Below are 14,534 nucleotides of genomic sequence, written 5' to 3' on the forward strand. Positions count from 1 at the left end.
ACCGGGTTGTGAAGTGGATTTGTTGCATCGTTTTGCAACAAAGATGCACATTTGAGTGGAAAATATGCGAAGGGGACACTTGGCGCACGGGACCTAACGTGCGAAGAAGGGCTGTTTAGAGGGACTGCAGCAGGGGCGTATGAGGACACTCTACACCCCTCTGTACCTCCAGCTTTGTATCAGTGGGTTAGGTAAGATCCTTTCCTGTGTCATCATAAAAATAAAGGTCCATCATTTGTGCAGTTATTTATGAAAGAACGTCTTTTCCAGCACTACCTTGACCTCTATCCAATCAAAAACCTGTTGGAAGGATTGAAGTTCGAAAAACAAGGGTTGTGTGTGAAACAGAATAGTGCAATGAATTAAGGAGGTGCCACCTACTGAAACATAAAAGGAGGTACGCCACCTCCTGTAGAATACAGATAGATAGCAAAAAATGTTTAGCAACAAATGTGTCCCAACTGAACAAGGATTGAAGTTCGGCCAACATTGGTAGCCAACCTCACTAATGTTCTTGTGGCTGGATGTACGCTCATCCCCGTTGTCCTGTTCCATAATCTAGTAGAAGCCTTCCCAAAAGAGGAGAGGTAAAATATGGACCAGCTACATTTTAATGCCCATGGATTTGGAAGATATATTCAACGAACCATTATGGGTGTGATGTTTGGGGGCCAACAGACATTTGTCCATGTCAATTACATTTATTAATTATATTAGCATACCTCCCAACTTTCATAATACCTAAATCAGGACCTACCGCACGGAAAGGGCAGGGCTATTGGGGTGGGCTCGGTAAAGAGGCAAGGTCTAGCACCGTAACCCTATTTTTTTTTTTTTTCATTTTCAAGGGGGGACCACTGGCTTCCTCCATGCACTCTCAGCAGAGTGCAGCCGTGATCTCCAGCTACTCCCAACAGCCCCCCCCCCCCCCCCCCCCCCCCACACGCGGGACATTGCCAGGACGTTCCGGTCCCTTAAAAGATCGGGCAAAAATTGGGGCTAGAAATCTCCTTCACACCCTAAATACTTATGGGAAAAAGGTTCAAATACCTCAGCGGACTATGGAGGTTATTCTGGTTGAGTCGTTCAGATGCGAATTCGCATCCTTGCGAGTCAGCCAGAACCCGCCCTGCGAATGTTGGTACGCCAGCCCACCATTCGCACAGTGCGTACGTTCTCTTGGCATGCGAATGGATGACTTACATATATATCCATTCGCATGTCAGTGGGAACCTCCCACATCTTTTGATGGTCGCCGACCATGGAAAGATGTGGTGCACACACGCATATTTATTTATTTATTTATTTATTAACAGTTTCTTATATAGCGCAGCATATTCCGTTGCATCAGGTCACTTTTATATGTATGCGTTCTCGGTGAAATGGGCGGGCAGCTGACATCCGGTGACGCCAGCCGCCCGGTGCCCATGTCAATGGGAAATTACCTTTAGAATGCCCAGCATTACCATATGAACGCCCATGAAACGCACCGTGTTCCCATGGGCGAGTACCCCTGGCCGCCGACCCATGTCCCCCCCTGCCCACCGGCCGCAGATTGTTCGCCATGGGCGCAGGCACCCAGCGTCTGCACAAGCCCAGAAATGCGTCTGCGCATACTCAGATACTAAACATCGCCACCATGCAAACGCATATGCACTAACGAACGGACCTGAATAAGGCCCCTTATTAGGCTTTTTGGCTAATCTGTAAAAAGTTCTAGGCAGAAATATAAAAAAAAAGAAGAATCCGTTTGTTTCTGCTTTTTGTGTGAGCCCGCTGTAGCTTAGTGCTGTACCCAGCATTCCCTGGGGCTCACCCTCCATGCAGCTGCCATGTCATTTCTTTGTTCAGTGCCTCCAGCACTAATTTTTGCTTATATTACAGTACTAGTAAGCCCGCTCGAAGCAAAAGCTACGAAAGCTGGTCTGCTACCTTCTGTGTTTGTGCATGTGTGAGAAAGAGATGTAGTTTCACTCTCTGTCAGCAGAGCAGTGTTTCGGAGACTCACGGACACTGGCCATATATATAGATGATGCTGGCTGGGGAGCGGAAAATGTATGTGTCAGAATATATATGGTAGTATCCTTACAGTACTCCAACCACCTAACCTTGTGCAGCACTGAGTATCTGTGTGAGACAGTAATTCTATGAATGGAACTACAACAAACACTAAATGATAACCTAGGCCATTTCTCAGGTTTATTTTTATGGTTCAGATTTAAAAACTGTATTTCCAATACGGATCAGCATTTGTCTAAGTTACACAGGATACAGTTAACCCAAAGCTGCAACATTCATGTGTTTTCAACAAACTCATTTACGAGCATTTAGATCATTTTTGCACTTGCGTGTCCTATGTCTTTTCATTATTTAGCTACAACTATTAATGTCCCGATAACTGTCCAATCATGGCTGAAACAGGAAGGCCAACGTGAGAATTGTGCGCAGCTGTGAAAGAGCAGAGCTTGTAAGGAATGGATCTGGTCCAGAGTATAACCGCACCAGTCCATCATCACCCAACAAACATACTAAGGCAATGCTGGGACTAATCACACAGACATGCCTTCATCAGACTTCTGCAAAAGCCTCAATTCCGGATATCATAATGTGATCCCTACTGGTAGGATTAATGGTAGTTAGTTGGACACAAAAGGAGAGGAGAAACATTATTCAGATGTCTTCTAAAAACAAATTCTAAATCCTTACTTATTGGAGGCACTGTACCCGCAAGCTTAACACTCTCTAAGCGGAAATGTAACTAAGGAGGGTGAAAAAGAAAAGAAAATGTTAAACACAAGAGCCACGAAAGTCTTGTAGAAGTCATCTTATAAATTAAGAAGTTAAGGTACTCGAGTAACAATTTAACAACGAGTTCCCGATTTCCAGGGGGCGATGGGCGATCTGTTCCATTTCAATAGGTTGTGGTTTCTTTTCTTGAACACTTCAGTTCACAGACAACACTTCAGTTCACCGCTTGTAACCCAACCTGGTGGAATCATAGAAGGTCATAGAAATAGTCCAAGCCTTGTCCTAGCTCCCAGATGGAGATTCCTGTGCCCAGCTCCTCCGCGAGGTCCAGCCGCACTTGTATTGACTGATGGATGAAGATGTGAAACCACGTGTGAGACATGCTTGAAACTTCCAGCAGCAGACAATAGCAGAAGCAGTCAGTCTCAAGGAGAGACCAGCAGGGAGATCTATTCCGGTATTTGATTTATAAAGATACAAGATTACAGAGCAAGAATGACTCTATGGCAGTATAAGTTGCAGTTACCAGGGACTCCACTAGACTGGGAGACGGCAGCACCTTGCATAGTGGCAGAGGCCAAGCACAGGTGAGGTAAATAAATGCACATTTAGCTAGTGATAGTCCTAGGAGACAGGTGACTATACCCTGGGATACATAAAGCATCATATTCTGCCGATAAAAGCTGTTGATTGAAATTAATTTAGCGATAAGAACCACATTGTTAGCTTTGATCCATCCCACCCATTATTACAGAGTCATGAAAATGTTCACAGTCATTTTCATATAAATAGACCTCAGTCGCGCCACACAGCCAGTGCGCCATTTCTCAAATGTATCTTTAGGCTAACATGTGCCCCTTATTCACACAAATGCCACAACTGGGAGTGCTGCAGCTACTCCACACTGATCCCTTTGTGTATCTGTGTGATATGCAGAGACCACTGCTTTTCCTCGCGCCAAGTTATGTTTCCAATCTGGCTGGGTTAAATGAAAATCTGGAAATTTTTGGGTAAAAATGACCATCAACCACGGTTGGGCAGAAGTGATTGTGACAAAGGTCTTTGCCCAAAACCGCCACAGCATACCAATGCGCAGTACACATCCTGCAGGCGCGCCGCTCTCTCACTGTCAGTGTTGCATTCCACACTGAATCAGACCCTGCGTACACCTATTGTATATAGACTATGCTGCACCTTACCTTCAGCGTTGGGTAGAACACTGCATGCTTTCCACCTTTGCTCCTGTAGAAACAGAACATAAGTGAAGTGAGTGATGCCGATGCGGCTGTCTAGAACTGGAAAGACGTTCCAGCTGGGTTTGGTTAAACTCTAACACAAGGACCAGGCCCTTGCACACTTCTACAATAAGACCTGACAATCTGGTGGCAGATAAGGGCCATTTGTTACACTTTGTCTGTCAATTTTCCCTACATGAAATACAATCAGCCGGAAAGTACAGAAAATAAGCAGACATTATTGTTGGCTGTGCAGCTTGTTATTTCTGCTAGTAATGTCTCTCTGCACATCCTGTATCACACTGTAGAGAAAAGGCGACAGCTTTCCATGTAATAACCTTGTATGAGTGGACATTGGGAACATAAAACAGGGGGCAGAGCCGCCCCAGGCACACATTGTCAGAGCTACTCACTTTTTATATTCCAGGTAATGTTCTGCAATGTGCGGGTCCCACAAGAGCTTGGGCTTGTGCTCCTTCAGTATATCGATGTACCTGCGGATGCAACCAGAAGTTGTGTGAGGACGAGGCACAGCAATGAGATGCAGAAAGCAGAATACTCTCCACCTGAGCTCTCTGTGGTACAGAGTATTTCAGGAGAGTTGTGTTCATTGTGCCAACAACAGAAGTTTGTAGACGCTATAATTGGGCAGATGAGCAAAAGCTGGGGACACACTAGACAATAGTTTAAATAAATTTGCCAATAACGACCATTCGTTACTACCAACTTACAATCGTTCAGTGCGTGGGCAGTATGTCGCCAGCGATGCCAGTGTGTACGCACCATAGCCTTTGTACGGGAGTGTGGGTGAATTAGTTGTATTGTTTTTGTGTCGTCTAGTGTGTACCCAGCATTAGAGTGTGATTATGTGGAGAGAGGTAAAGTACCACCCAATCCGCTCCTGTTATTTTTCAAACACAGCCTGTAATATGGCAGTTAGTAGCACATTGGCTGGTACTTGTTCCCTCTCCACTTTATCACTCTCCAAACATTAGTACATTTCACACATAGCAACTGAATACATTAAATTGTAAATCTCTAAATCCTTGCAAACTGTAGTTAATGGCTTTCGGATGAAATTATAACTTTGGGATCGGCGAGGGTGAGGCGATGGCACAAAGCATCATGGTTTACAGGCGACGGACCGCAGCCACTTCCTATATCCTCTAACATGAATGGTGAGATTCTGAGAGCCTTGGAGAAGTGCGGTTGAACAAGGGTATTGGTTTATAAATCATATAAACCTGGGAAAATAAATTTCAACAAGCTGTTTGAATATCTAATACGTTGTCACTTCTGGGAATAAACTGTTCGGCATTCAGCCAACTTGCTGACATTCAGAATGACGACACCACAATGTTCTGACTGTCACCATGGTGAGTACGTCGCAAATCAGTACCTGGACATACATTTAAAACAACATGGATATATTGTTGACACCTTATGAACATTTAAAACGTCAGCACCAAAATGTTGACACATGTATTTTTGTGTTGCTTTTAGGGTTAGGTGTAGGGCTACAATAAGGGGGAAAAAATTGTTGACATTTTGGTGTTAACATGTTAAATGTCAACATTCTGAAAGTGTCAACATTTTAACCATGAATACCTAAATGTACAGTATATAAACATAGGAGTAGTTGACAATTCATGGTGCACCCAACTACACAGTCTTTGCGCACCCAACTACACAGTCGTGGCGCACCCAACTACACCATCATGGCGCACCCAACTACACCATCATGGCGCACCCAACTACAAAGGCATGGCACATGTCAACATTTTAACCATGAATATCTAAATGTATATTAACATAGGAGTAGTTGACAAATCATGGTGCACCCAACTACACCGTCGTGGCGCACCCAACTACACCGTCGTGGCGCACCCAACTACACCGTCGTGGCGCACCCAAGTTCACCATCATGGCGCACCCAACTACAAAGGCATGGCACATGTCAACATTTTAACCATGAATATCTAAATGTATATTAACATAGGAGTAGTTGACAATTCATGGTGCACCCAACTACACAGTCTTGGCGCACCCAATTACACCGGTGTGGCGCACCCAACTACACCATCATGGCGCACCCAACTACACAGGCGTGGCACACCCAGCTACAAAGGCATGGCACATGTCAACATTTTAACCATGAATACCTAAATGTATATTAACATAGGAGTAGTTGACAATTCATGGTGCACCCAACTACACAGTCTTGGCGCACCCAACTACACCGTCGTGGCGCACCCAACTACACCGTCGTGGCGCACCCAACTACACCGTCGTGGCGCACCCAACTACACCATCATGGCGCACCCAACTACACCATCATGGCGCACCCAACTACCAAGGCATGGCACATGTCAACATTTTAACCATGAATATCTAAATGTATATTAACATAGGAGTAGTTGACAATTCATGGTGCACCCAACTACACAGTCGTGACGCACCCAACTACACAGTCGTGACGCACCCAACTACAGGGTCATGGCACACCCAATGACAGGGTCATGGCACACCCAACTATAGGGTCATGGCACACCCAACTACAGGGTCATGGCACACCCAACTACAGGGTCATGGCACACCCAACTACAGGGTCATGGCACACCCAACTACAGGGTCATGGCACAACCAGCAGAATTAAGATTATTGTTGGGGAAAGATACTGTAACAAGACTTAAATATAATGCAGTATATATGTCACTGTTAGGTTGTAGGTGAAATATTAATATCCCTTTAGTGCTCCATGTAGTGATTACCATCACAGAAACCCCACCCATTGTGCCACAATTGCATTGTGCAAGAAGAGTAGAGTGATGGGTAAAGCTTGTTATGAATTGCGTCATCGAACCATTGGAACGACCATTTCTGCTGCGATATTTGGCCATTTCCAGGACAACCCGGGAGTGTGGGCATGTATGTCCCTCACACATAAGAGCCAGGAAAACGGATAAAAGGAATTAGCATAAACCATTACTCAGTTAAGCTCAACCCTGGCCAATAGGAGCTAGGGGGACAGGATTAACACTGTAATGGTTAATGCCAATTCCTGGGCGCCGTGTAATCAGCATTAGCGATCCCCTGGGAGAAATCTTCTAGTATTACTAGTGCCGTCAGCTGGCCCCAGAAAAATTCCAGGCATGCCACTGAAGGGGTTAAAAAATATCGGGAACATTTCTGTGCCTCTCAATTACAAAAGTCTTCTGTATATTACCAGTTAGTCTGACATCAGTTTTGGTCATGGCACTTTGCTATCACATTGTGAACTAATTGGGAGTTGTCTTTATTTCACTGTAGATCATGAAAGAAGGGAATAGACTTTAGGAATCATAATTCTAATTTAATGCTATGGTAATGTTGGAATATTACAAATGTATCTGAGATATCCGCCTCCAAGTGCCAGAGGGCTCTGATTACCTCAGAATCACTTCAAACTCTCTGAACTTTAATTACAACATACACGTTTATGAAAAAGTATTATGTTGCCCATAGCAACCATTCCCATTCTATCTTTTCTATTTAAATTTAAACTTTGAACATGAAAGTCAATGGCTGATCTGTTGCTATGGGCAACAACACACTTCTTCCACAGTACATACATATATATATATATATATATATATATATATATATATATATATAAACAGGGTCGTTTGGTGGCTCTCAGATGACCCAATCTTTTTCAATTTAAACTCAGTGGTACCTGTATAACCTCAAAGGAACAAAGCATGCTTATATGTATGTATTCATTTGGGAAATTATTTTGTATTTGCAGGTGTGCTGTATAAACTGAATGCTGAATGTGTGTACAGTGTGTGCATAGTGTGTGTGTGTGTCCCCTAATGACAATTTGAACCCAAACTTGTAATGGGGCCACACGCAGTGATAACGGGCTATTTTCTAAACTGACTAGACCGATCCGAATAGAATCGCTCCGTGTGTGTGCTTAACTTAGCTCTCCCATGCTTAAATCACTGGTGCACATACTGGCACTTTCTTAGCGATCTACATTCAGGGAAGCTCAAGGGGAATCTCTCATGCTAAATCTCTGGCACAAATCTCTACATGTGTAGGCCTTATATGAAAGGGCATATTTATGAGCTAGGACTGTTCCAATGGGTAAGAGCCATAGCTGATGCATACTTGCCTACTTTTGAAAACTAGTTTCATGGAGATTATAGTTGGTAGTAGAATTTTGCACAGCGCCCCATTGAGGGGGCGTGTCATGCTCCACCCAAAGGGCGTGCCTAGATCCATATAAGGAGATATATTGTGAAAAGACTTTGTGAAAGTGGCACCTAGAACTGTGGGTGTGTCCTGCTACATCTGAGAGGAATCTTTTAAAATGTGGATGAGCCCCAAAGCAGTTAGTAAGAGTTACTATACTTGTAAAGTGCTGGGAAATGGTGCTGATGTAATGTAAATGTAACTGTCTCTCATTCCATTTTTTCCCCAAAAAAATTTAACAGTGTAATGTGGGCTAGGTGAAATGAGGGAGATTTTTATACTAATGAGGGAGAGAGGGAGATTGCTGCTATTTCAGGGAGTCTCCTGCAGAATGCAGGAGTGTAGGCAACTATGAGCTGATGCCTGTCACTGGCCATAGCACAATGAACCACTTTGCTCCATTTAATGGTAGCTAGAACTGCATTGTAACGGGTACCGCAAAATTAGTAGGTTCTTAAAAATAATTATACAGATGAAGTGAATTACACCTTCCACTAGGCTGGAGGCCGGATGTGTTCCTGTGAGGTTACATCCACAATTTCCGCAATCTATACATATAGCACGAACCACTGCAGACCGTAAGACGTGCCTTTAAATGTAAAAGAGGACCTCCAGTAGAAGAACCATTTCTTGTACAGTAGTTTTATTTGTAATTTTTTTTTTTGTATCTAACCTTTCCCTCTGGAAACATGTGATTTCTGCTGCACTTTGAAAAGGCTCTCAAATAATACTCTCTGAAAAGGTAATTGAACATTTCCAAATGTCATAGTAAATCTGGTGGTTTTTAATGCTATATCTCACAATACAAATCCATGTGGTGAATCTGATATCTGCGTGAGCAGTTTTCACCAACATAATTTCCCATACCTGCAATCGCTCTGTACAGAAGGTTCCATTAAAATAATAAAAAAGGAGCAGATTACTATAGTTTCTCAATTTTTGCTAGGACAACCTGACCTTATATATATATTTATTTATTAACCGTTTCTTATATAGCACACACATATTACGCAGCGCTTTACAGAGCATAGTTATGGGCAAAAACACATAACAAATTACAGCACAAGACAGTTTAGGACAAGTACATGGTTAATACGGATAGTTGCACCAGGGGACAGGACACTGAAGCAATCATCAGGGTGGCAAAGGTTTATATATTCTAAGAAAGGCACATAAGGAGAGAGGGCTCTGCCCGTGAGAGCTTACATTCTAAAGGGAGGGTTAGACAGACAGGGGTCACACAGAAGGGGAAGAAGTGAGCATAAACAGGCTAGGATGAGAGATTGTCAGGTTTTATGCAGGAGGGTGGGAGGAGGTCAGCTTAGTCTTTGATATTTTATGTCTAAAAATGCGCTGGGTCATCCAAGAGTAGATAGAAGAGACACATTTGGAGATATGAGTAAGGATAGAGGGAGAGAGATCAGGAGAGGAGAGGTAGATTTCAGTGTTATCACAGCATAGAGGTGATAGTGGAAGTTGAGTGAGCAAATAAGCTCATCCAGAGAGGACGTATAGAGATAGAGAAGAAGAGGGCCAAGAATGAAATTTTATATTAGATATTTCTGGATAAAAATAGGGTACTTATGTATTATCTGGACTCCCATGTTAAATGCACCCCATTTTTTCATACCCCTACTATCCAACTACGCATGGAGTTGATTTTATATAGTGTGGCGAGCTCAGCTAGCCACCGTGCCCGAAGCGTGGCGAGCGGACACGGTCTTATAAGAAAACCGGAAGTCCAGATATTACATAAGTACCAAAAATAGTAACTATATACTTTGGGTAATGTAGCAAATATTGATAATAGCAGTGCTGCCTGCAATATTGGGTTATTTGGTTGAAATTATTTGATATTTAGTTTCTTCTCTCGCAGCACAACATGCGTAATAATAATTGTGATGCCTATGTAATACATTTCAAGTGCAAATCTCATCTGATTGCATAGATGCTGATTCTGTGGGTGCTCAAGGGGCCGAGCACCCACGGAAATTGATGAGCACCCACGGGCCCCAGTCCCGCTGCTGGCCCGCCATATTAATTTGCTAATTTGCGGCTGCAGCACCCACATTGCCGGACCCGCCACCTGGGAAACAGTATGCCAGGAAGAGTGTATTCTGTACGCGGAGTACCTGCACTGTTGGGGCATTTATGTACCTGCACTGTGGGGGTATTTATGTACCTGCACTGTGGGGGTATTTATGTATGTGGAACTCTGTTGCCATAATTTGAATATTGCATTAGGTGGGATAGGAGAAATCAGGGAGATTTCTAGCCTTTTCGGGGAGAGAGGGAGATTGGTAGACTAATGAGAGAGAGAGGGAGATTGCTTCTATTTCAGGGAGTCTCCTGCAGAATGCAGGAGGGTAGGCAACTGTGTCAGGCACTCCTCGCAATCAGGATCAGTAATATATACATACACTGTATGTCACTGGGTAGCTCTAGCAGTGTGAGTTGAACTGGTGATAAGAGAAGACAGAATCAGAAGCACTGGTTCCCGACAATGCTGAATACAATTAGAAATTACTGCATCATTGGTTCATGTTTTAAGATGAGTTTTATGTCAGATCCATAGAAAAAAAACCAAGATGTCTGTCAAAACATTTGTAAGCCCCACTTCCCACTAGCCCGCTACGCCTCGTGCTTTAGTGGCAGCCTTTTGAATGTGTGATGATGAGATTGCAGGCAATAAAATGTTATTAACAGTTACAGTGAGAGTAGAGTAAGCTTTGTAATAAATCTGGATTTTGCAAACACAATGAAAACAAGACTTTTTTTTTTTGCGGGCAAAAGATTTCCTTCCGTAACATATTGAGACGTACATGTAAGCTGCAAATGGAAGTAAAATTGGCTTTGCAGTGATCTAGTAGGGAGGAGGGGGGGGGGCTTCATTCCATTTCAATTCTACCTTTTATAAAGCCGACAGAAAATAATATATTTCTGTGCCAAGAGATTATAAGGCGTCTGCCCAGCGTATGTCTCAAGATGTGAGAGCAGGAACTACTGTATAGACACGATTTACCTACAGTACGTGGTCCCACTTGTCCTGTACCAGCATGCAATATCCATAGAGAAAATACTGTATACTGAGCTCATACTGGCAGTACTATGGCACAATTGGCTGTATAGAAATGGCACTCTAGCCTTTGTAGTAGGTTAGATTTACCCAGTGCCTTCTCGAATGGGTATACAGGGCCTGGTTAGCCAATAGGCTGATTAGGCTGCAGCCTGGGGCACTGGGTCCTGGTGGGGGGCGTGCACAGCAGGTGGCACAAGATTAAGCAAGGGCTGCCTAAGCCCATATTTGCCCACTTTTGAAAACTAGTTTCAGGGAGATTATAGTTGGTAGTATAATTTTGGACAGTGCCACATTGAGGGGGCGTGTCATGCTCCACCCAAAGGGCGTGTTTTGTTCCATATATGGAGAGATTGTGAACGTGGCACCTAGAATCATTGGTGGGCACTGCTACATCTGAGAGGAATCTTGTAAAATGACTTATAGCCAAATGTAGATGACCCCAAAGCAGTTAGTAAGAGATACTATACTTGGTAATGTGCTGGGAAATGGTGCTGATGATTCAATGTAAATGTATCTGTCTCTCATTCTTTTTTCCCAAAAAATGTAACAATGTAATGTGGGCTAGGTGAAATGAGAGAGATTGCTAGACTACTGAGGGAGAGAGGGAGATTGCTGCTATTTCAGGGAGTCTCCTGCAGAATGCAGTAGGGTAGGCAGCTATGCCTAAACTTGAATGTAGCTATGAGGATTACATTATTGTGTTTGCAGTAGAAGTTGATGACTGCTAGTTGTCTCAAGTTTGGTTGCAGTTCTGGTAGCCTGTGAGGGAGAAATGGGGCGTGAGCTTAGGAGAGGGTATATAGGCAGGATCCTGCAGAAGCTACTTCCTCTTTTTGAAGTTTCAGCCCCACCCACCCATCCAAATTGATTATGGTACATTTACCATCTTTCTTAAAACTAGGCGGTACGTCGTCGCGGTCCCAAAGTCACTTGTTACATAAGTGGGCATTGGGAAGCACTGCCCCTTGAAAGATGGCAGGTGCGGCCTACCTTTGCGGGGGACGGGACAGGACAATTGGGCACTCCTCCATGATAGTGCCCACACCGGCCAGATAAGGGGTGGTGAGACTGTCCTAGGTTATGCTTTGGTCAGATGGGGTGTTTCAATCGCCACCATATTTAGTAGTTGAGGCGTTTTTTGTGACTCGAGCTGGACATCACGTGGTGCCTTATTGCCAACCTTTTTATGAATAAGGGTCATACCAAATAATAAATAACTATGACCTTTTAAATCTTATACTATGGTGTCCGAGTCGTTATTGTGTCAGTGTGTTATAGTTGTAGATAAGCTAGCTTAAGGTTTTGTTAAGGTACAAACACAATAAATGTATAGACGCCGTATAGATTGCGCTGGAATGGGAGCACTTCCTGGTGACTCTGCAGTTGGGACTGTGCAAGGTCTCGTGATATCCCTTCCATGAACTGTGGGGGCAATGGTGCCTGTTGGGATTGCCGACATAACCGAGGCAGGGAAGCCAGGAAGAGGAGTTCCTGAGAGAGCCGTGGCTGGCTAGGGAGGTAAGTGGCAATATGAATGAAGCTGAGGCTCAAGCCTGTTACAGATTCTTAGCTGAATATGAGCAATAAGATTAGTGTGTGTGTGTGTTGGGTGGGAGACCACGTCTATATTATTCGCCTAGGGCGGCTGAAACCCTTACCCTGAGCATATAGTTGTACTCACTCTAGTGGACTGTTGGGGGTATCTAACTGAATCAATCCCCAAGGCTGGGGGGAATGACTTTAAAACTAAGAACACCAATGGAGCATTGCCTCAGTGATAGAATTAAAGAACAGCAGCTTAGTCTGAACTGTTTCACACAGCAAGAAGCCATACAAAGTATAGCAACAGAAGAAGCCATTCCCCTGTAGTTCTGTTGAATTAATGTCTTATTCAAGCAAATGATCTGTTGCTCTCCAGCTGTTGAGGTACTACAAGTTGCAGCATTCCCTTCCAGCATTCTGTTTCAGAAAAAAACAAACCTCGACATCTGCACCTTTGCTGTTAGTGACTGTTACTTAGAACCGTCTAAATTGGTGCTCAGCACACTGAAACACACATATACTTATAAGAAGGGAAAAACGAGGCGGAGGCCGCATAATCTGGGCGACAGAAATGACAGCTTTTATTAAGAGGCCGCGCACACACAATAATTCCACCTCAGCACCTTCTGAACTCCACTAATTGGCTGCTGAAGTTGTGCTGCCATCGGAAATATATTTTACTGTAATTATGTAATCAGTGGATGTAGCAGGAACTAATAACTTCCATGACTTATAGATCCCATGTTATTGCAGCAGATAATGAAGCTGTGAGTGCTGATTTATCGCTGTGGTGAGCAGGGACAGGTGCTCAGGAGGACTGCTCATCCTGGAGAGATATAAAGGAGGTGCCTGGGAGTCCCTCGCCCCAGCACAGATGTAGCCTCGTTGTCTGCTTGTTGGCCTGATACCACAAACAAGCCTGAGACATCCGACCGAAGATCATTTACAACTGCAGAGTTTTATTAAATAGGAAAGAGGGACAAATATATATGTTATGGTTGTTAATTGTGTGTTACTAAGAGGATGCTGAATCTGTATGTGGCCCAGTGTGAGCGGTGTACCTAGAAGCACAGAACCTCTACTAACAAAAGTCTGTGCACCAGGCTCTGCTGCTGTCTGACACCTGACACAGGATGATGGAGGGTTCTCACCACCAGGGCTAATATTTCATTCAGAACAAGACATCTTTCTACATTAATTCCCCAAACACAACTCAAAGTCAGGCTCTCCGGATAATTATTTGTGATGTGATCTAATACTTTCATTCCACTCTGCTATCATTAACCTTCAAATATAGAGGCTGATTCGGAGACGCACAATATGCTTAAGGGCCCATTAATTCCCTGCCAATCCCCATTTATTAGGGGTTAGCCACAAATTGTGAGTATGTCCTGAATGTAAGTAGTTGAGACAGATATCTGCTGTGATCCTTCCAGTCCCGAACACAGCCGCATCCCCCCATAGGTGTGTATGGCGGATGTGATGCTGCCCAATTTACCAATATATTGGCCCCTGCCATCTGAGAATGGCGATATCCCATTGTAGCCTATGGGCTACACTCTGCACTGCGAGCTTGACAGAGGGTTCCCCCAGAACCCTCCACGGAAGTGGCCGATGCACAGTGTGGTCATCACTGACCTGGCACCTTGCAGAGCAGATCCAGAGATGCATCCTGACCTTAAGGTGCCCAT

At 43.9% G+C, this 14,534-nt stretch overlaps 1 protein-coding gene across 1 annotated transcript in view; it reads right to left on the reverse strand.

Annotated features, from left to right (window-relative positions):
* Window positions 1-2,180: 2,180 nt before the first annotated feature.
* CHID1 (chitinase domain containing 1) overlaps window positions 2,181-14,534 on the reverse strand; it is a 424,884-nt gene continuing 412,530 nt past the window's right edge. The window contains exons 11-13 of the mRNA XM_083165482.1: window positions 4,397-4,477; window positions 3,948-3,990; window positions 2,181-3,094 (exon numbers count right to left, since the gene is read on the reverse strand). Of these exons, the coding sequence (XP_083021608.1) occupies window positions 2,996-3,094; window positions 3,948-3,990; window positions 4,397-4,477 (223 nt within the window). The 3' untranslated portion in view covers window positions 2,181-2,995. The remainder of the gene's footprint in view (window positions 3,095-3,947; window positions 3,991-4,396; window positions 4,478-14,534) is intronic.

Source organism: Crinia signifera, chromosome 11 (genome assembly GCF_055691185.1).
Source record: "Crinia signifera chromosome 11, ASM5569118v1, whole genome shotgun sequence".
Lineage (NCBI taxonomy): Eukaryota > Metazoa > Chordata > Amphibia > Anura > Myobatrachidae > Crinia > Crinia signifera.